Here is a 21,555-nt window from a genome sequence, read left to right on the forward strand (position 1 = left end):
CAGTCGAATTGGCTGCAAAATTCATGCATGGGAAGTTCTTTCCTATATCTGGTTTTCGACCCCCTTTCTTCAGCCGTTCAGTTTGGCTGTAATGACTGATGGTAGCCGAGATCAATCCTACTGACTACTGAGCACTAACCACACCGCACTCCCAAGTCAACTCCACTGCCCGCTGCGCTGCTCTTCGAGTAGTGCGCGCGTCCCGCGGCGTGGTCTCCGTTCGAACCGAGGCCCAGCTGCTGGATCGGATCGGATCGGCGAGGCAGCCAACCTATCCCGCCCGGTCCAGCGATCTCCGCGCCGGCAGCGCACGAGAGGGATGGACGCGTCGCACCCGAAGGGCGAGGCCGCGGCGGGGTGGGTGACGATCGAGGAGTGGAGCGGCTCGTCAGCCTCCGCGCTCTCCCGCACCGCCGTCCTCACCGCCTCCGCCTCCGCCTCCTCTCTCACCGCACACAGGTGATCTCTCTCTCTCCCTCCCTCTGCTTCGTCCCGAGCTTCGCTTCCTTCCCCAGTCATCTGACGTGCGCACGCGCTTGTGTCGCTCGCTTGGGCTACCGCAGGTTCGGCAGCCGATGGGGGCAGATCGGGAGCCGCATGCTCGGCGCCTTCGTGCCTGAGGTGAGTGACTGACACGCGCCGCCTCCCCAAGTCCCAAGCCCCACTCCAGCTGTGTCAATCTACGCAACACCGTATATGCTACTGCTAATCACGTCGTGGTTCCTTTCACTTCGTGTTGTCGTCGGCAGAAGCTGTATCTGTTCGAAATGAACCTCGCTGCTCGGTGCTCTTCTCCATTGTTTTTGCTTGTGCCCGGTCACTGTGACTGATGCGTGAGCCTGTATTGCCTTTGCCAGGGCTTTCCTGGGAGCGTGACTCCGGATTATGTCCCGTTCCAGATGTGGGATACGTTGCAGGTAAGTTTACCTGCACGACTTGAGCTGTCTCTGAAACCATGCTGTTGTATTCAGACATAATTAGTTACCTATGGTAAAAACTAATGCTACCTTGTCCTTGGTTCTCGGCTGTCGGCCTGTGTTGTATCTTCTTCTAGGGGCTCTCCACGTACATCCGTGCAATGTTGTCTACACAAGTAAAACTTTCTATTCTGCCTTTACAGTCTCCCCACTCGCTCTGTATCTACACACGTCATGTTTGGTTTGTGCATTTCTAAATTTGCCGTCTTCTGGAATGAACTGCTCCAGGCTCTTCTAGGTGCAATTGGAGTGGGAGAACAGTCTGCAACTGTCATAGGTGCTACTTTTCAGGTAGATGTTGGGCAAATCCATTGAACATTCAGATCTATGCACACTCATCTGATGGTAGGGCAGATTAGACAAACTTATGCAACACATAGTCCAGTTGTATCTGGTTTTTCTGACATATAGTATCCAACATGACAATGATTATTTTCGATCTAATGCCATTTTGATATCTAACAACCTTCCAAGGAATCATGTGTCGATGTGGGTTACTCGGCACAAACTTGATTCTATAGATTATAAAATTCTAAATTCCCCTGGCCTTTGTGAAAGTTCTCTTCCTTTTGTTAGGCTAATGTTGTAATGTTGGGGGGTTTTCCCCCCTTATTTTCCCCCTAACATATGCAATTCTGGCAGTGGTTTCTGAGGGACTTGACAGGAATGCTTGGAGGGATTTTGTTCACCTTTTATCAGGTATTCAGTTTTCTGATGTATTACGATAAACGCTGATCTTGTTACTGAAGCTTTGATCAGATGCCATTGCTCCTTCAAGGCATCCTTGTGAATATTAGTTCTGAACTTCTGATATACTTTGTCCAGCCAGCATATCAGAGTCTGTATTCATTTTCTGTGCCTTCTTTCCCACCAGGGATCTAATCTTGATAGCAATGCTAAAATGTGGCGTCTAGTTGCAGACTTTATGAATGACCTTGGTAATGTTCAATTGAAACCACTGAATTCAGTTACTATGCCCTTTTCATTTCACTCCCATGGCACAATTATTACACTGTTTTTCTCTTAATTTAGTGTACTGATTGTTCTTGAAAGTTCAAGTTACATATGATATGGAATATCAGGAGAACATCTCTCCCTTATTTGCTTAGTGTCAGTGAATCATTTACATTTTGTTACCATGCAGGAATGTTGATGGATCTCTTAAGCCCTCTATTTCCTTCATCGTTGATAGTTATAATGTGCTTAGGCAGCCTATCAAGGTCATTCAGTAAGTTTCTTAATTTCAGAAGTCAGAACTCATGATGAGGAACTTTCTGAGTTTTTTGGGGGCTAATTTGTCATTTCTATCTTCTAGCTGGTGTTGCTAGTGGAGCAACTAGAGCAGCACTAACACAGCATTTTGCACTTGCAAAGAACGCAGCTGATATTTCTGCAAAGGTAACCTATGGTATTCTTCAGAAATTTGTAGATTCGTTTTGGTATTATTTTTTTATAAATGAAGCAGCACAAACATACTCAACTTTTCAGGAGGGCAGTCAGGAAACACTCGCTACAATGATAGGGATGGGATTGGGGATGCTGCTAGCTCACATTACTAGAGGCCATGCTTTGAGTGTATGGACATCTTTTCTTTCTCTCACGGTGTTCCATATGTATGGTGAGTACTCTTTTATTCTTCCATATGTTTTAACCCGAAACAGATTTTGAACTTTTCCTACTTATTATCTCCTTGTCTGGCTTCTAAATTCTTGTGGCACTGAAGCATAGCCTATTTGCTAACACAGTCTAAATCTGCCCCTGCATGCAAAGATCAGGAAACAAACATTAGAAAGTCTTGCAGAAGCAAATGGAAAACAACCATACAATATTTTGTGGATTGCATGATTCTAGAGTGAAAATGTTTGCTGGATTCTTTCAATTAAAATGCAAGAAATTTCTCTTGGAGCTTGAATTTAGTTGGCATGTTGTGCTTTGGATTAGAAACACTTCTACTAGGTTGTGCTTTCATTAGATTAAATTTTAACTCCATATACAAAGAAAAAAAAGTTCATCCCATGGTTATACCTGTGCCTATCCGACTATCCCATATTTCTGTGTGAAATTTTTTCCTTAGTATATCATGTTTCTTGATGCTTCAGGGATTAGTTTTGAGAAGCATTTCTTCACATACTTCCACTTGTTTTGTTTTTGATGATCCAGCAAATTACAAGGCAGTGCAGTCACTTTCACTCACTACGCTAAACTATGAGAGAGCCTCCATCTTGCTACAGTACTTCAAGGAATGTGGTGACGGTGAGTGAGCTCCTTTCCTTGCAGTCATTATTCGTATTGTTTAGTACTTATCAAGCATGTGATATATCTGTTAAAATATTAATGCAAAATGTTCCATGATTTCATTCCTTTTCTTGATTGCACTTTTCCTAGTTCTTGCACCGCAAAAGGTTTCTCAGCAGGAACATATTCTTCCTTTTTGGTCAACCTGGAGGAAATTAAACAAAATTAAACTGCCACATGAGCGTGTGCACTTAGGTGCTAAAGCCTCGATGCTTACACACAGTGACATGTAAGTTCTATGTTCTAGTAAGCTATATGTTCCTCAATAGTCAATATCTGGGGATCTAAGATACACTTTTCACACTGTTCATCACATTTGATAGGTTGGTGATTGCAAAAACAAGATCCCACTATGAAAATAGTAAGTTTATGCCTTGGTTAATGTAACACAGTATAGAACTTTGCTGACTCTTCTTTCTGCTTCCCGAATTTTTCCAGCAAACTACCTTTTGCTGAATAAACAAGGCAGTGTTTACATTTTCATCCACAAGCTGGCAACACCAGCTGATGTTTTAAGGTCCTTCGTACATGGGCTCGTGTTAGCAAGTTCGACATCCCAGCACTTAGAGGCCCGTCGATGGATGGACGAGATGTATACCAATTTTATCTCGAAGGTAAAGAGCATTGTGCATCTGAGATGTTCGAGTTCAGCATTTTTGTGATATCTTGCATGTGGCTTTTCACACACAAAAAAAAAATCTTCGTTTTCTTTTCTTGTAACAGTTGCAGAGTGAAGGTTACTCAACAGAACGCCTTCTGTCGCATTCGATTCTTTGGAGGGCACACTGGCTTCACGGCCAGCATGATGAGAAGCTCAAGTAGGAAGAACACAGCAAGATTGCATTTGCTTATTCAAGGGCAAAGTAGACAGGAGTATCGCCCAAGTCACGATTAACTAGGGTGAGAACGTGTTAAACGTTGCTTGAGCATGACATGATGAAAGAGAGATATGAGTTTCACCAAAACAACCAAATACCGTTAATCGTTCGAGAATGTAGCACGGACTTCACGATAGAAGTGCTGGCATGTACGCTCAGGTCCAGCATGCTAATGGTTGCTAATGGTTCACAAACTACGTACATCCTTACCGCCTAACAGGAAATCCAAAGCAGCATTAATCACTACACAGACCAGTCTAGCACCGTTTGTTGAAGCAATCCTAGAAATCACTGTGCGGGGAACTCTTCACCACATACAATGCACCTACAGGAGATGCTCTCGTTATCGAGATGACCACCTGCCGATGCTGCAAACGGCCCTCCTTTTGTAGGCATCGCCGCCCGACCTCCGATGGATGCACAGACGCATCTCGCCTCACCATTCCCGTGACCTGCGCCTTTGTTCAAGGCAATTCGACCATTCACGTTCGACTTTTTTATGGCGGTTTCTGCAGGAGAAGGCCCCCGAGATGCTTGACACAAACTCTTTCTCTGATGCATCTGTTTCACGGGTGTCTGCTCCAGAAACTTGTTGGGCAACCGTGCAGGCATAGGCCTGGAAATTTCACTGCTGTCTGAAGGTGAAGGCCCACGGTACAGGTCCGAAAGCCGCCTGATCTTTGGAAACTCTCGCTCCTCTGAATTTTCATCTTCAATTTTTACCTGCACATACAAAGGGCAATTCTGATTAACGACAAATGCAAATGTATGGTTGGGGCATTTCAGACCTTAACAGTCAACAGAGCATACGCAAAGCAGAGTGCACCATTGAAAACTTGTATGCATAGACAGCACGCATCTCGGATACTTCAAGAAATCATGTCAACCATGAATGCAAGTCAATGTACAGAAATTAAGCCACTTAAAACATTGTGAAGTAATATGTACTAACATGAGACAGATAGACAGTGGTTACCACGACAGATTTGAGTAAGAAGTATACAATACTATTAGCAGCACTTTTTTTTCTCGAACACGTAAAAGAGCTGCTTCAATTATTTTAAGAAGAAACTATTACCAACACATGTACTACATCCAGTAGAAAAAACTTTGACATATTTAATGCTTGTAGTGATTAAGGTTTGACTAAATCTTGTCCTAAATGAAAAGTTTTTGTGACTGGAGGACAAAATATTACAAGAATTAAATAAACAAAAAAATGGTGAAGTACAGGTATTTAGTGAAAAACACAGGGTAAACAAATGTGTACCTCACTGTCTACGATTTTCATTTCATCTCCTTTCCCAGGCTTTACCACTGCAGATGCAGCAGCTGCCAAAGAATATAGTGTGGGCTTATGTGTGGTCTCCTCGACAGCAGTCAGCCCAGGCTCTTTCTTCACTGCATGTAGTGGAGTAAATCCAAATGGAACTCCCATTTTAACAGGCCTTGGGACATTAAGAGAGAACCTAATGAAGGGCTTCTTTTGAGTCCCAGGGGTCGAAACACAAGCTGGTCCAGCAGGTGAAATTGCAGGAGGGAGTCCGCGATGAGCTTCAGTAAAGCCTGGAGGAATGTCTGTAGGAAATCCTGGAGGAATGTCCAAAATTAGACTGGAAGGCACATTAGCACAAGACAGAGCAGCAGTTCCGATCTGAAGCTGAGAGTGAGCTTTTGTGAAGCCAGGAGGTACAGGAGAAAATTCAGGAGGTATGTCCAGCATGAGGTCTGGGCTAACCAAAGATCTGTCAGCAGGCTGACATGCAGAATCTGTAAAAAAAAATGTAAAAGTCAAAAAAAGCTTAACAAGATAAGGAACATTGGTCAAAACAGAATTTAGAGCAACCAGTGGGATAGTGTGACCTTCTAAGATAGAAGTGCTATTTTTCGCAGAGTCATGATGGCGACATCTGTCAAGAAAAGAAGCAGCAGGAACTGAGCAACTGGATGCAGGGTTTGAATCAAGAGTTCCAAGCACCGCCATGCAGTCATTGACCCTATCAGAATCCTCGCCTCCTGTTAAATCCAATACCTTGGCAACACCCTCATAATTGTCCCTAACTGTCTCTCTATTTCCTGTGACATCTGTTGGATTGCCTCCATTTGCACCCAATGTCATGCCAATATCAGCTTCAGCCCTCTCTTTTTCTTTGCCTTTTGTCACATCCAATTTCATGCCTACCTCCTCATATTTGTTACATGAGTCATTTGGTTGACTGGGATTGCCAATCTCCGCATTTTTTATATGACTGTTTGGCTGACATGTCTTCTTCCTGATACGCTTCTGACATGTCTTCTTCCTGATACGCTTCCCAAAAACACCCCAAAAATATAATTTGCCATTTTTTCCTGTTATGATAATAATAGTTCATAAGTAAGATGATAAATTTACACAAGCAGAGCCCCAGTTTTTCAAAGATATTAGCAACTCTTTAGTTTTTCCTAACATGCCCATGCAAACTCAACGTGCTCAAAGCTATCTGACTGTATAAGTCCACAATAGCAACAAAACCATCAAGTGAGTATTAAAAAATAAAAAAAAAGGATTGCTAAAAGAGAACGTAAGCTTAGAAAAAACACTAGTCTATGTCAATCACGGTGAAATTCGTAAAACAGGTTATATTTTTTTTGTCAGGAAAGAGATTATTCTTGTTAGAACAGTAACATGATGAGTAATAGAAACAAAACTTTGCACGAAAATGAGAACGTACTCTGATCTTGTGGTGTAAGCAACTTCGATGAAAACACTGCCAATTCAGTATCACCAATTTTGGTGAACAGGCCAAGGCCATGTGAACAAACTTTTTCAAGAAGCTGATCAAAACTCCGGTGTGGTCTGTAATAAGAAATTGTTAAGCTAACCAGAGAGCGCATGCATAGAGCAGAGAAACTAATCAATAACAAGGGTTTAAATGTACACAAGCATCTGCATGATTTCAAGAACAGACAGAACGTTTTAACATTTATGTTGTAGCAAGTTAGAGACACAGCGGTCAATACAAGTGTAATTGACATACATGCAACTTGGAAGTAAACGTACCAGAACCACTACAGGTGCTTCTTACAAATTTAAAAGCTACCCATTAGAGTAAACATACCTTTGGTGACTGCTCATAAACCATAGTCCAATATCCTCACTGTCGGGGGGTACCATCTTGAATTTTTTTGGCCACAGCTGGGAAAGAGGTACAGCCTCTAGATTTAAAATTTCAGGCATTTGGTTTGAAGCTTTATAAACTCCAACAGAAATTTCTAAAGGGAAATGAGCTTCAATTCCATCACAAGTATGTATCAGTCCTTCAGTAACATGAAAGTTGCCCCTAAAACAAAAATGGAAGCCTGATGTTAGTGGTTAATTGAAAGGAAAGTACATGGATACTAAAACAGGAAAACTATTACAGACTACACAACATAGCATTAAAAAGTGGCACTTCCATATTACAGGAGAAGGCATCATTATATTGCTTGAACATTTTGTTTGCTTATTGCATAGATGATTTCTGTGATGTACAAAATCAAGGTGTTAAGATTTAGTTTCACTGCCTAATAAAAAACAAGGTCCATGGTTTATAGCACAGTTTCGTTGAAAGGGGGCAGTTCATGTCATTATCATATCAAATGTGGGAAGATGTTAGTGTGATATCTATGAGATTTGAACTTGAGACCAAAATCAACTTCTGTTCAATTTGGTGGCAACAATATTCAGGGAACGGGCAAACTTTGTTGGTAGAGAAATAAAATCTGCCTATTAGGAGGAAGCTGAGAAAAATCCTGCATATACCATCCATAAAATAGGACTGGTTACACCCATACTGCGATACATGCATCCATACAAAAAGAAGAAGAAGATGCACTAGCCTATACTGCTTACTTCCAGCAGGCTTCTGATTGATAATGTTTGTTGTGCAGCTTCATATGCAAGATTAATGATGGACCTGTTTCCAGAATATCCATGTTATGACGAGATTCTGTAAACAAAAAATTAACAATAGGAAACAGAAATCATTCACTGTACTACACTACTACTGTACATGCTCTATGCACTGAACTTAAATGACCAAATACTTTCTGTTCTGTAAAATCTTCTTTTCCTATTAATAACAATGGAAAAACAAGCAAGTACTACAACTCTGCATTCCATGAAGGCACAAGGAGAAAATTAAAATGAGCTATCAAACAGAAGGATAAGACTAAAAAAGAACTGTAGCGAAGGTACTTAAATAGTATTTATCGGATACACGCATGAATATTTCAGGCATAAAACACTAATTTGAAGGAAAACAAATGAACTAAAACAACCAATTAGCACTGTTATAATAAAACTGCAACCTGAGTTGCAGTGTTATCAGCTGGCTGAATGGAAACAATATGTTTTTAGGTTTCACCAGCAAGGTCATGAGTAAGTGAAAGGTAACTTATAATGCATGTCTTTCACAAAGAATTTTTCTGAGTTGCTATCACATATTAGGATAATCAAATACCTGAAGATCTGCCATGGCTAATTGATGACCCTGAGTTTCTTTCTTGCGACGCTGCACCATGTTGCGCAGAAGGAATGGACTGCGCGTTGTGTTTTGGAGGAACCTTTTGGCACTGCAGCATGACCAAATTGCATTATTTTTGTTTTAAAAAAACTGATCTAAGATTTGGGCTTGATCTAGTAGTGTATTATTACAATATACCTCTGTGGAAGATTCACGGTGCACAGGTATTGGGGTCAGCAACACAGGCTTCACACTACGTTCCTGTATGATGGGAGCAGCAGTTCTTGTATCAGGATAAACCTCAACTTTCCTTTCACTAAGCACAGATGTTGGACTTAGCAATGCAGGCTCCACAATAGGAGCTTGCAAGACAGGAACTGTAGTACTTGTTGTAGTTAAATTGATGTCTCTACTGCACAACTTTCCACTCTCAGGTGTGCACACACTCTTAGAGGTTCCTGCCTTTGTAACAAGAGGATTGTCACTTGGATGTGGAGCACCAATTTGCTTGGGACTAGGAGACATAGGATTTGCCACTACCTCTTTTGGCAAACTAGGGGACACCTTCTCACTGTTCTGGCCTTGAGAATGCAAAATACTTGAACTGGAGCTCCTGGCAAGTGCTTGTGTACTGACCATTCTGTCTAGATTTCTAGGAATAGCATCAGTATTCAAATTAGTACTCAAAGGCTGTGAGGATTTGCTACATGGTGATGCAAGGTTCTTCAAAGAAGAAATGCAGTGAGTGACAGAGCTACTTATGTGCCCCCCAGCACATGGGTCCCTATTTTCAGCTGTCTGAAGCCTCTTATGGGGTAAACAAGAGTCATAGGATGACACTGATGGCATAGGATTTTGAGCGAGCGATCTGGATCCCAGAAGAGATACTCTACGTGAACTTGGAGGTGGTGTGACACTTCGTCTGCAATGTTTTTTCTGTGACCCAGCTGACCCAACAGTTCTACCATATGGTTTCCGATGCTGTGAATAGGTAATTTCTTCTGCAGGAATCAGCTTCACTCTTCCATCAGGTTTTGAATATGTACCACCAGAAAATCTAGCCATCTTGAGCTTATCTTGAGAGTCTGGTTCTACAATTCCCTTGGTTGTGGATGTTGCCTCATCACCGTGGTGCATTTGGTCATGTCTGGATCTAAAATAAAAACTAGTGTCATCAACGGCAAATCAAATATGGCTAGAATCAACATAAGAAACTGAGATTTGGCACAGAAATGCATTAACTTCACAGCATTCAGGTAACAATCTGCCAACAGTCTACACAGACAACAATATATGCATAATTAAATGGTGCAATGGTTCCTTGATTCAGTTATTACACCTCCACTTTTGGAGAAATAGGAAGCATAAAAGATAGAACAAGTTAGTACACCATATGTTCCAAATTAAGGAGTCAGCTACAGCCAGAGTTTTAGAGAACACTTAGAAAAAAAGGAAAAACAGAAACATAAGTGTAGGGCAACTCATCAGAGAAATGCAATTTTCTCAGTATAACAAAGCAACATCTTCAAGCATATATCAATTTTGTATCTTATCATATACAGCTGTATTGAACCTTGAACGTCTAAATATAGTTCATTCTCATTCACAGTTCCTAGTTTACTTTGGCCAAACTGATATATGTTTGTTTTTTAGAAGTAGTCCTATACAAAATGTCAGTGTAACATTTATTCCACCCCCACCCTCCCAAAAAATATATATATATACACTAATTGTCATGATGAATGAACAAACTTATACTAGGACCATTTACTCTCCTCAATGCCCACTCATGAGAAGGATTTCCCAACACTAACAAGAGCAAATACAAATCACATTGATCAACATGACATCTTCAAGAAATTTTGCGAGCCAAAATGCAAACAAGCACAAATGAAGCCATTTACACTTTTTTGTGTGTGCATAATACAAGCACGAAGTGCAGTAAGCGGGAAGTATACCTTGAGTGTTGCTTGCACTGACAGCAGGCGTTATTTCCTGAACCGCAAACACATGTTGCACAAACTGTGCCCTGAGGAGCAGAGCAACGCAGATGTAAAGTTGTTTCAAATACAGGATAGGGTACGTGTATTCCAAAGCATCATAGAAGACACAAAAAGACAACATAAATATTAACAGCAAACATTTGTGTAAGACGATCAAATCTAATTCAAGAGGTGAATTTAATTTCTTCAGTTATCAGCATGACAAAAATCAAATGATGGATAAAACAGAGATGCTCTGCTGGAAGCCCGCACGACAATCATGTACGAAAGCATAACATAAACGTGAGAGATGAGAGCAGGATCACATCACAGACGCTGTCTACCTAATGGAACAGATGACTTCGCACCAGTAGATTTCACGGTAACAAAAATAATCCGCAGAAACTACCAAAATAAAAGATTAAAAAAAAACAGCACGAATTTGGTGAAGCACTGGCATCAAAACCCCACCTGCAGCTACTACTACACACAGGACATGACAGCATTACAAAGCCAGGCGGCATTGCGCAATCTATAGGCGAGGGATCACGAGCAACAACAAGATTAAGTCCTAAAAGGTATAAAATAAAACATTTCCTCATTGTCCCCCGGCCCCCGCACAAGCAAGCGCGAACACAAAACCCTCGCACGGCAAACAGAGAGCAAGAGCATCTCAAGCAAAAAAACATCGCATTTCAATTTTCACTTCACCCCAACAAAACCCCACCGAAGGGAACCGCGATCGGCAGGACGATTTGAGGAAACACAGCACGGTCACGCAGAGAAGAGAGGAGGGAGGGGTCCGATCACCTGCGCAGCCTTCCGTGGCGTGCCGGGGCGGCGCGCAGCCGGCGTCGTCGGAGGCGGGGGCGGCGCCCGCGCCCGCGCCGGGTGGGAGGTGGGGGCGAGCCTACTAGGGTTCGCTGGCTGCCTCTCCACGTGACCCATTTGGTGGATTCCTCCCTCGATCGCAAGTTCGCCGCGGTGAGGGGCGGAGAATGGGAGAAAGAGGGTTTTGCTCGCGTGGTGGGTGTGTGCAGAGTGCAGTGCACAAGGAACACGAGAGCAGTTTTCAGCAGCAGAGAGGCGACGAGGTGGCTCGCAACAGAGAGAATGGGGTTTCGTCGGCCTCCGGAGGGACGTGGTGGATGTGTCTTTCGGCCGATTGACACATGGGTTCGCAAGGCGTGGGTCTATCTGTCAGTGAAATGTGTTCGTTGCGGAAGGCGTGCGTGCCCGCATTTCCACGATCGAGAAGCTGGCCCCACGTCCCTCGTGGGCTCGTCGGGCCTTCTTCGGCATCGGGCGCTACATCTGCAGATCCACGGCTGGTGATTAGCATGCATGCCAAGACAAAAGGCCTTGAGCCCTTGACGATAGTGTGACCAGCTGTCATCCGAAGTATAATGCGGGTAGAGTTTGGAGAAAATTTTTGATTTTGAGTATGCTAGCATTTTTGTTTGTATTTGGTAATTATTGTTTAATTATAAATTAATTAGGTTTAAATAATTTTTTTTATAAATTATAGATAAATTATATAATTAGTTATTTTTTTAATCTACTCTATATATGTAGCGTAAGATTTAATGTGACGATAAATCTGAAATTATTTAAATTAAACGGTCTTGAAACGCTGGCTGCTTTGATCGGAAGCGGGAGCCGAAGCGCCGCCGCGTGACACGAGGCAGGATTGTTGGAATCGAGGATGATCAGCAGCACATTTGCAAGTAGAACCCCTTTCGTTGATGAATTACTCTCTCTCTCTCAAAGCTTCAATTCATAAAGTTGTTTTTTAATTTTTTTAAAATTTTGATTAATTTTTTTAAAAAAAAACACAAAGATTTATGTATCAAATTAGTACTATTAAATTTATCATAAAATATATTTTTATAAGATATTTATTTTTTCTATAAAGTTGATCAAGTTGAAAAAAATTAACTGGCATGGATTCTATGAATTGAAGCATTCCCTGATAGAGAGTATTTAAGGCCCCATTAAACACAAAATTTTGATAAGAATGATACAAAAAAATTTGATAAGAATGGTACAGAAAAGTTTCATCAGTTCATTTTCATAAGAAAGAATAGGACAGAAAAGAATTTCACGTTCCAAATGGCACCTAAGCAGGCATGCAAGCTTGTTCGTTTGAATTTATCAGCCGAATCTGTTAGTCATTCAACAGTATTTCTCTCTCATAACAAATCAACTAACAGTACTTTCTGTTATAGCTTATCAGTCAAATGAATAAGCCAATGATTGTGATTGAATGATTAAAGAGGACTGAGGTGGTGTTTGGTCAAAAACCGAGCGAAGACATAAACAAATAATGTAATGCAAGGAAGACACATGCACACACATTCGAGAACCACATATTTCATTAATTCTTTCTTGAATATACAAAATATATGACCAACGAAAAAAAGTCTTCTTCCGTCTTCAGCGTCATGCTTAAGGAGAGGTCTGACTTGTAGAAAATTTGTGTAGTTCGCTGATTCCCGGGGCCTATTGGGCGCGTCTAGTTAATTACATCTGCAAGACGAGCTTGCGAAAAACCTCCGATTAAGCTGCGCTTTATGATCGTCAAGTATTTAATTGATCGTCGTCATAACCATATGCGATATATGGTATAATAATTATGGGTGGCTTTATGTCGCCGAAACTCGGTCGTGACATCGCCATCGCCACGTCGGAATAATAAACGAAGCATGTTGATGAAGGGGATGACTTTTGCCTCGTCGGAGCCCAGTCATGTACGCCGGCCTTCATTAACACGGACATGTGTAAGTTGCTTTTGTCTCGTCGGTGCCCAGCAACGATGTGTCCGATCCCGTTAATTGGGATGTGTAGATGGACTAGTCACCTCGCTTCGTCCGCACTTGGCCAGAGTTTCGTCTAGCCTCGTCGGTACTAAACATAGATAAATATATAGTAGAAACCCGCCACAAGTTAGCGGTATAAGTATGATTTAGACGATGCCTTCTCATGAGAATAAATCAACAGCCTTCCGACATCAATATTTCATAACAAAACGAGGCGTTCTCATCTTGTGTCTTGACTTTTCATTATCGCAACAAGCGGGGGTTTCCCATATTGCGCGCTGTGGCGAGCGGGGTTTCCATCTCGTGCATCTTACCTTTTTATCATCACGAAAAGCGGGCGTTCCCATCTCGAGCCCCGCAACGAGCGAAAATTTCCATCTCGTGCGTCTTGCCTCTTTTTCTATATATATACACCCTGACTTTGTCATTAGCAACTTGATAGACGACCTCGCACGGTGAGGGTTCTGACGTCGTCAAGTTGCTGGCCTTCTCACGATAGTAGATCAAAAGAACAAACGACTTTCAGCGTACACTCTCCGCCGCCGCAGGAATAATAGAGTAGACCAAAACGACCTCTCCGCCGCCGTAGGAATAATAGAGCAGGCCAAAACGACCTCTCCGCCGCCATCGCTACGAACTGAAATTTCTGTCTCGCGCGCTGCAACGAGCGGGGCGTTCCGTCTCATGTGTCTTGATTTTTTTTATTACTCGACTTCATCATCAGCAACTTGACAACGACCTCGCGCGGCGAGGGTTATGATGTCATCAAATTGCTGGCCTTCTCACGATAGCAGATTAAAAGAATAGATGATTCTTGCCATATCATAATATTTACACAGATCTGTATCACATCTTGACTGATTGCTCACCAGGAAACATAACAGCCGGCATAGATGACATGGTCTTGGTTAACTTGAAGATGTCGCCGGCTTGATGGACGTGAACTCGTTCGATGCGGAAGGGATTGGCGCTGACTTGCGTCTCGGCAGCTTGTTGGCGTGGAGGGTGCAGCAGCTTTTGGCCTTAGCCTGGATGTACGGCGTGCGGAGCCTGGATGCCTGGAAACGATGGGTGTTTATGCGTTGAGCCAAAGAGCCTGGCGGCGTGTGCGTCAACGAGCAGGGGCGATCGAATCAGAGCCTGGCGGCGTGTGCGTCAAGGAGCAGGGCGATCGAATCTGGCAGAGCCCTGGCGACGTGTACGTCAATACTTAGAGCTAAAAAGGCAGGAACCGATCAACCCTCTGTTGGCCAGGGCGTTGATTTATATAGGGAGAGCAGGAGGTGTTGGCCTCTTCGCCAAGCAAACACGTTAAGATTAGATCCAAAAGGAAGTTCTATCTTTACAACCGACAGCCCATGACTAAGAAAATTGCCTTTTTAACGACTCCCATCGGCTTAGCATACGTGTGTATATACACGTACGCGATCTGTCATTGACCATGAATTATTATCTATTACTCCTGTGCGTGGGCATGAGTTTGTTACGGGCACGAGTCCGGTATACTTACGATGAAGTTAATCACTCTGCTTTAGGGCATGTTTAGATCCCAAATCTTTACATCCCAAAACTTTTGGCTGTAAACTTTAAATTTAAGTAGGTATTTAGATGCTTCTCAAATTTTTTGGTCTGCAAGACACATGACACGGGTACCCAAGCAGGTTTACACAGTTTTGGGGCTCCAAGGTCCCAAATTCCAAATCTTTACAGCCAAGTTTACAAGCCCCTATTTAGATCCATTCTTCCAAAAAGTGCTCATTTCTCCAAAAGTTTTGGCTGTTTGGCTGCATCTAAACAGACCCTTAATCCGCTGCGTGGTTCCTCAAGCTCCATGCGTGGCTGCAGGTTGGGATGGCAGGCGATAAGATTGTGCCCTATTTGCACACAAACTAATTGATTGTTTAGCCCTCCGTATATCACTGCAATATATTGCATTCATATATGTCATATAAATTATATCCCTTTTAGATCATGGATCTAAATAAGTTTGTATCTTATTAGTATTCGAGTCAGACTCTCCACAGCGCGCACTCCACGACCAGCTCACTTGTCGCGCCACATCGAGGCACAACGCTTTACGGCGCGGCTCTGCTGACTGGCTCCTCGACGAGACCAGCAACATGTTGCCTCGCGCGTGGTGGCTCGCCATGCATGTATGCACGCATGGAGCTCTAATAAACCTTTAGTATGTCATGAGACACGACCAAATTCAGCCAGCTTGTAAAGTATACGTATTCCTCATCACCTTTATACGTGACATAGCAAAAATCTCTTGTGTGTATAATCATGGGTATAGAGAATATCCACATAGTTATTTTGAGCCAATAATTATTTATGACCAACTTCTACTCCATGGATTGATCTAGAGATCATTGAACACACGAACTTAATTAACACCATATAATTCTATATACATATATATATATATATATATATATATATATATATATATATATATATATATATATATATATATTGCACGAGTCACTTCACGCTGGCGGCCCATGTTACTTAGCATAAAAAATACTATATACCAAAAATTTATCATACAGGTGGTAATTACTAATTAGAGTACTGAGTAACCCCTACTGTCGACGAAAGCTAGTCGGCAGTCTATCTTGGGATATACTCACGGTAGTAGTTTATCGGTAGACGGTGCGCAAGCTACGAACTTGATGGTGACGCAAGACACGGACAAGGTTTTTATCCAGGTTCGGCCGCCGTGTGGGCGTAATACCTACGTCCTGCGTCTGGTTGTATTGGATTGTATTGAGAGAATAATGTGTATATGACTTGTCCTCTAGGGGACCCTTGCCCCTCCTTATATATCGTGAAGGGACAGAGTTACAAGTAAACTATCCTATTTGGTACAATATCTTGTAGTCTTGCGGTGCACGTCGACCAGCGTCATGTGCCGCACGTCTTCATCTTGTGGGCCGAGCCACCTCTGATGGTGCGGCCCATATCGGCCCATGAGGGTATAGGGGTTTATACCCCCACAGCTAGTCCCCGAGCACCATGTATTGTGATGTAACACGCCGTCTTGAGCTTCTTCGACCAGTGAGGCTTGACGTCTTCATTAAGCAGGAAAGTCGCCCAAACAATTGCAACGGTATTTTAACCAACTCAAAAGACAGCTGATCAACATTGACATCGAAGAAGCAGGTTGTTCGAAGAATGTATGGTGCTCTAAATCAAAAAAGATTTCTTCCTGGTGAAGTGTGTCCACTTTACTTTTTTGAAAAGTACAGACTTTTAAAAAGCAAGCATGTTCACCGCAAGGTGAAGTGTGCCTACTTAGTCCCCGAGCCTGGTAGTAGGTGACGTAGGCACGTGGTGGCAGGGTCAAAAAAGTCTTCATAGAAATTCCAAAACTGAGATGCATCGCCAGATGCATCGTACCGATGTAGTCTCCGAGCTTGCTGGAAGGCGAAGTATGAGCCTTGTAGCAAGGTCTAAGAAATAAAATTACCCCTCAGTTGTATATGAGTCCAATTCATATGTAACTGAGAAGAACAGTCCCCAAGCTGTGGTTCGAGAGTGATCGAAGTAAGCCCAAGCACAGTGAAGGGAGTGATTGATGAGTCCTCGAGCACGGTTGAGAATGTAGACGTGCTCGGTGGTCGGTACAGTCCCCGAGCACGGCGTAGGGACTGGTGGACAAGTCCCCGAGCGTGGTTGGGAACATAAACGTGCTCGGTGGTCGGCACAGTCTTCAAGCACAGCGTAGAGAGTAGTCGACAAGTCTCCGAGCGTGGTTGGGAACGTAAACGTGCTCGGTGGTCGGAGCAGTCCCCGGGCACAGCGTAGGGAATAGTCGACGAGTCCTCGAGCATAGCTTGTCGACTAGGCCAAACTCCTGAAAAATAAATATAGACAATAAGTAGTACATGATGTATAAATAAACTCTAGATAAAAAATCAGTACTGAGATAAATTTTAGATTTTTGCTATAAAATTAGCACGAGTAGTTAATTCATCCTAGAGCTTGTACCAGCTCTGGTCTAGCCAACAATCAGCATGAGGTGCGGAACCTAGACATGCGTGGGATTGCTAGCCTCGCCAGAGAGCTACTGCCGACCATCCGGAACGCAGAGGGCGGATCTCATGCACGTGTAGGGAGGAGGCAGAGACAGTACCGGCTCTGGAAAACTCGTGTAGAAGAAAAAACTAGTCGGCTAACCAAAAAGTTGTTTTGAAGGATAATAAAAAATATTATGCCAAAAATAAATAAAATATTAGAAGTGTACTTATCTTTGGACGAAAGTCTGGTCGGTGACGACAAAATTGTCTGGCCCTCGAGCTTTTTTACTTGTTGTCATGACGGTGGTCGCGGTTATCGTAGCGCCGTTCTTCGCGGCGATTATTATTGCGACTGACGGTCAGAGCAAGTAGGCCAAAAACTTAGTCAATAGCTCGAGCAGGTCGGTGTCGTCGATCTGCCTTCCTTTGTAGCAGGGAAGCAGGTGACGCGTTGTCGGCGTGGTCGGAGACGTTGCTGGAGTAGTCAGAGTCGTAGCCAGCATGGTCGAAGCCACGGCCGACGTCGATGAAAAAGTGATTGGCGCAGATCGGATCTACGCCTCCTCCGTGGTCGTGGCGGTGAAGCTGTTGAAGCTGACGGTGAACGTGAAGCTGTCCGCCATGGCCGCGAAGTCGGGGATGATAGCCATCTTGTTCGTCTGGGAAGCTGTACGCACACCCCCTACCTGGCGCGCCACTGTCCATGAAAGCTAGTCGGCAGTCTACCTTGGGGTATACCCACAGTAGTAGTTTATCGGTAGACGGTGTGCAAGCTACGAACTTGATGGTGACGCAAGACACGGACAAGGTTTTTATCCAGGTTCGGCCGCCGTGTGGGCGTAATACCTACGTCCTGCGTCTGGTTGTATTGGATTGTATTGAGAGAATAATGTGTATATGACTTGTCCTCTAGGGGACCCCTGCCCCTCCTTATATATCGTGAAGGGACAGAGTTACAAGTAAACTATCCTATTTGGTACAATATCTTGTAGCCTTGCGGTGCACGTCGACCAGCGTCATGTGCCGCACGTCTTCATCTTGTGGGCCGAGCCACCTCTGATGGTGCGGCCCATATCGGCCCATGAGGGTATAGTGGTTTATACCCCCACACCTACATACTTGTATAAGATTTATTTTTGTGAATTTAAGTTAACTTGCTGTTCGGGGTATCTAACTGGCGGTTGTTGTACTATGCAGGATTGAGCTATTTGATCTGTTTCACAAAAATAATCTGCCATTTTTTAAATTATATGGCTGCAACAGGCTATGGTGATGTCAATATTAGCTCTATAGAGTTGAGTAAGTCTTAACTTCACATTAATGCAATCTACATGTTACTAGATTGAATTATGATATGTTGGATCACAACCAGTTTAGGGGCATTGGAGAATGCACAAAATTTTTCTCTGTACAAGCCATTAATTATGGAATATATATTGAAATGACCTAATATGTATACAACCACAATAACTATATATGTTTTGCTTTTTTTCTTGCAGCAAGAGTCTTAGCTTCTCAGTTCGAGCTATAAGCGAATGAAAATCATACAGATTGAAATTTGGATAAATGATGGCAACAAAGTTAAAGATGAGGTCCAGAGCTATCTACAGGTATCTCTAGCTTCCTCTTTTCACTCTGATTTTTTCCCAAAAATTTTACTATGCAACTTACAATTGGCTGCAAGTTCAGATGTATATATGCAAAGGAGAATTTGTTCTTAGCTTGGGCTACAAGAGATTGAAAAATTGTGCAAATCTCTCTGCAACTTACAGTTGGTTGCAGGTTCAGAACTCTCTGCACATGATATGTTGTAGGTTGCTAACTAATTCTAATTTTAAAGATGGGACAAGATTTTGCAGCTTGTAAAATATTGGAATATGGGACAAGATTTTGCAGGTTCTGAAAATTTTAGTGAGCCAACTTGTGTGTTTGTGATTTTCACATCTAACCTGTTGTAGAATCTTTTTCAGGTTTCTGAAGATAAGCCGTACATGTGTATGGTGGTGATAGCAAATGGATAGCTAATTTCGATGTGATCTCTCAAGTCACTAAGTAGAAGTATCTATCTCTGATCACCACTCAGTGTAGTAAGTTCAATTGTTGCTTGTTTTTGAAGATCCTTGCTGTATGTCCAGACCTTTCTTTTTTCTTGCTCATCCTTTGTTGAAGCTACTATAGAGACTCTCAATTAAGTAAGAAATCAATAGGGTCAGCTACCCTCAGATTTCTGGTATTATGTATCATGTTGTTATGTATTGTCCATGCCTGCCAGAAACAATCTCTACCAGAAGGATACGGTTTTGTCAGTAATAGCTCTATAAAGTTGAGTAAGTCTAGCTTCTCAGTGCATAAAAACATACATGACATGACAACTGATGTTTTCTTATAGTAAGGAGTCTAAATATAATTTTCACAGTAAGTAATCTAGAATATAATTTTTACAGTAGTTGAGTATGGACTGACTGAAACTGTATGTTGTTGATTTCTATCCTTTTAGCGTAGCAACTGTTGAGCTGTAACCTTACGTACTGTAGGCCTCAACATCCATAAAGTTAGCACGGGCTAGAGACCTTTTACAATGGTAATGCCATCATCTTCTGGAGGCAATTTGTTGTAGGGTTATGGATCTAGAGGATTTTTGTTCTAATTTGAATTAGAAACTCGTGTATCTAAAAAATGTTTAGTTTCTGTTTAATTAATTCCTAAATCTTTAATACGTATCCTTTTAATTGCTTAATGCTTCCTTATTTTAGGAAAATAGTTAATTTTAGTGAACATCAAACTGAGGTATACTACAATTATTATGAATTCTTTTTACTGCTTAGTAATGGTCAAATTTCTTTTAGGTTGTCATGCCTGCTGGTTAAATTGATTGCAGCTAGTAGATGGAGTATCTAATTTTTTCAAAAATTAATCACTTGGAGTGGGGGAGGATTAGTACAGTTGCTATTGTTAGTTAGATTTTTTTTGGATATATATATATATATATATATATATATATATATATATATATATATATATTATATGAGTGCCTTTAAATTGTATAGTGTTAAAAAGCTAAAAACTGGTTCTTAGTTTACAGTTCACTGACTGTTCAAACTGCAACAATTTTTTTAGAATTTATCTTGATTAAGAATGTTCAGAGTTAAACGTGAATGTACACTGGCTTTCAGTTGCCGATGTTCTATGGATTTATTGCTTTAAATGTTGAAAGTGAAAAAAATGGGCTGCTTGATAGGTTGCATAATACATGTTCTTATGTAATGTTAATTATTTTTCTTTTACTGCTAAAAAACAGAGAATATTGTCACCAAACACCTTTGGGTTATAATCTGATATATAAAAGGTGAGGTTATCATTATCTGGTGGCTTTAAATATTTTTTTCTTTAGATTATAGTTGCCAACCAACCTCCTTTGAGGAATTTTGTAATAGTAATAAGATATAGTTTCGTAGCACCAAAACATGCAGATATTGTGAACTTTCTAGCAATTCTATTATTCTGAAATTACATAGAGCATTGAAGGTGAAGAACTTTGTTAAAGCACTTGAGTTCTTTCAGCTTGTTGCTGCTATCGCTGAGGAAGAAGGTCCTTTCTTTTCTTCACATTACCTATTTTCTTTATTTCTTTGGCCAATAAATAGTCAACCCTTTATTCTGCTAAAGTTCACAACTATGGAGATGAACTGTAGGGATGGGATCAAACTGAACTCTTACTTTAGTCTATCTACTACCGCTAATGGTTTTGCACTAGGTGTCTGTTTCCTTTTTAAAATTGCTACACTAGGTGTCTGTTAGAGCTTGTTTTGGGTGTCAATGTTATGCAATTGCACTTCAATTGTGAGCTGGAAACCCAGCCAACTTACTTTCTATTAAAAATTGAGGCATGCCTTGGCTCTGGTATTGATCATATTTATTGTGTTTATAGGAGGTTTAACAAGTAATGATTTCATCATTGCTGTGAAGATCAATGATCTCACTTTGGAAGGCATTATAAGGAAGAAAGCTACATAGCTAATGTCTCAAGTAACTCAGATCTGTCGACCCAGCAGTCTTGTTTTATGTACTCCACTCAAAATATGTAACTGGTATTTGCTT

At 41.9% G+C, this 21,555-nt stretch overlaps 2 protein-coding genes across 3 annotated transcripts; one reads left to right on the forward strand and one right to left on the reverse strand.

Moving 5' to 3' along the window:
* LOC8056892 (protein root UVB sensitive 3) lies at positions 133-4,367 on the forward strand. Of its 2 annotated transcripts, XM_002465603.2 has the most exons (15): positions 133-459; positions 564-621; positions 858-917; positions 1,055-1,093; positions 1,206-1,268; positions 1,620-1,676; positions 1,852-1,915; positions 2,122-2,205; positions 2,293-2,375; positions 2,466-2,595; positions 3,138-3,230; positions 3,363-3,501; positions 3,596-3,633; positions 3,711-3,886; positions 3,996-4,333. In XM_002465603.2, exons 1-15 carry the CDS (start codon positions 320-322, stop codon positions 4,092-4,094), a joined length of 1,323 nt encoding a protein of 440 aa, XP_002465648.1. In that variant the 5' UTR covers positions 133-319; the 3' UTR covers positions 4,095-4,333. The 2 variants fall into 2 exon arrangements, with proteins under 2 accessions (XP_002465648.1, XP_021305529.1); XM_021449854.1 differs by lacking the exons at positions 133-459; positions 564-621; positions 858-917; positions 1,852-1,915 and having other exon boundaries at positions 936-1,093; positions 3,996-4,367.
* Positions 4,439-11,723, reverse strand: LOC8056893. Its single transcript, XM_002468236.2, has 10 exons — positions 11,427-11,723; positions 10,593-10,663; positions 8,833-9,787; positions 8,632-8,743; positions 8,022-8,118; positions 7,249-7,470; positions 6,862-6,986; positions 6,014-6,499; positions 5,421-5,920; positions 4,439-4,873 (listed from the first exon to the last, which is right to left on the reverse strand). The coding sequence occupies exons 1-10, from the start codon at positions 11,562-11,564 to the stop codon at positions 4,439-4,441; spliced, it is 3,141 nt and encodes a 1,046-aa protein (XP_002468281.1). The 5' UTR covers positions 11,565-11,723.

This window comes from Sorghum bicolor, chromosome 1, assembly GCF_000003195.3.
Source record: "Sorghum bicolor cultivar BTx623 chromosome 1, Sorghum_bicolor_NCBIv3, whole genome shotgun sequence".
Classification (NCBI taxonomy): Eukaryota; Viridiplantae; Streptophyta; class Magnoliopsida; order Poales; family Poaceae; genus Sorghum; species Sorghum bicolor.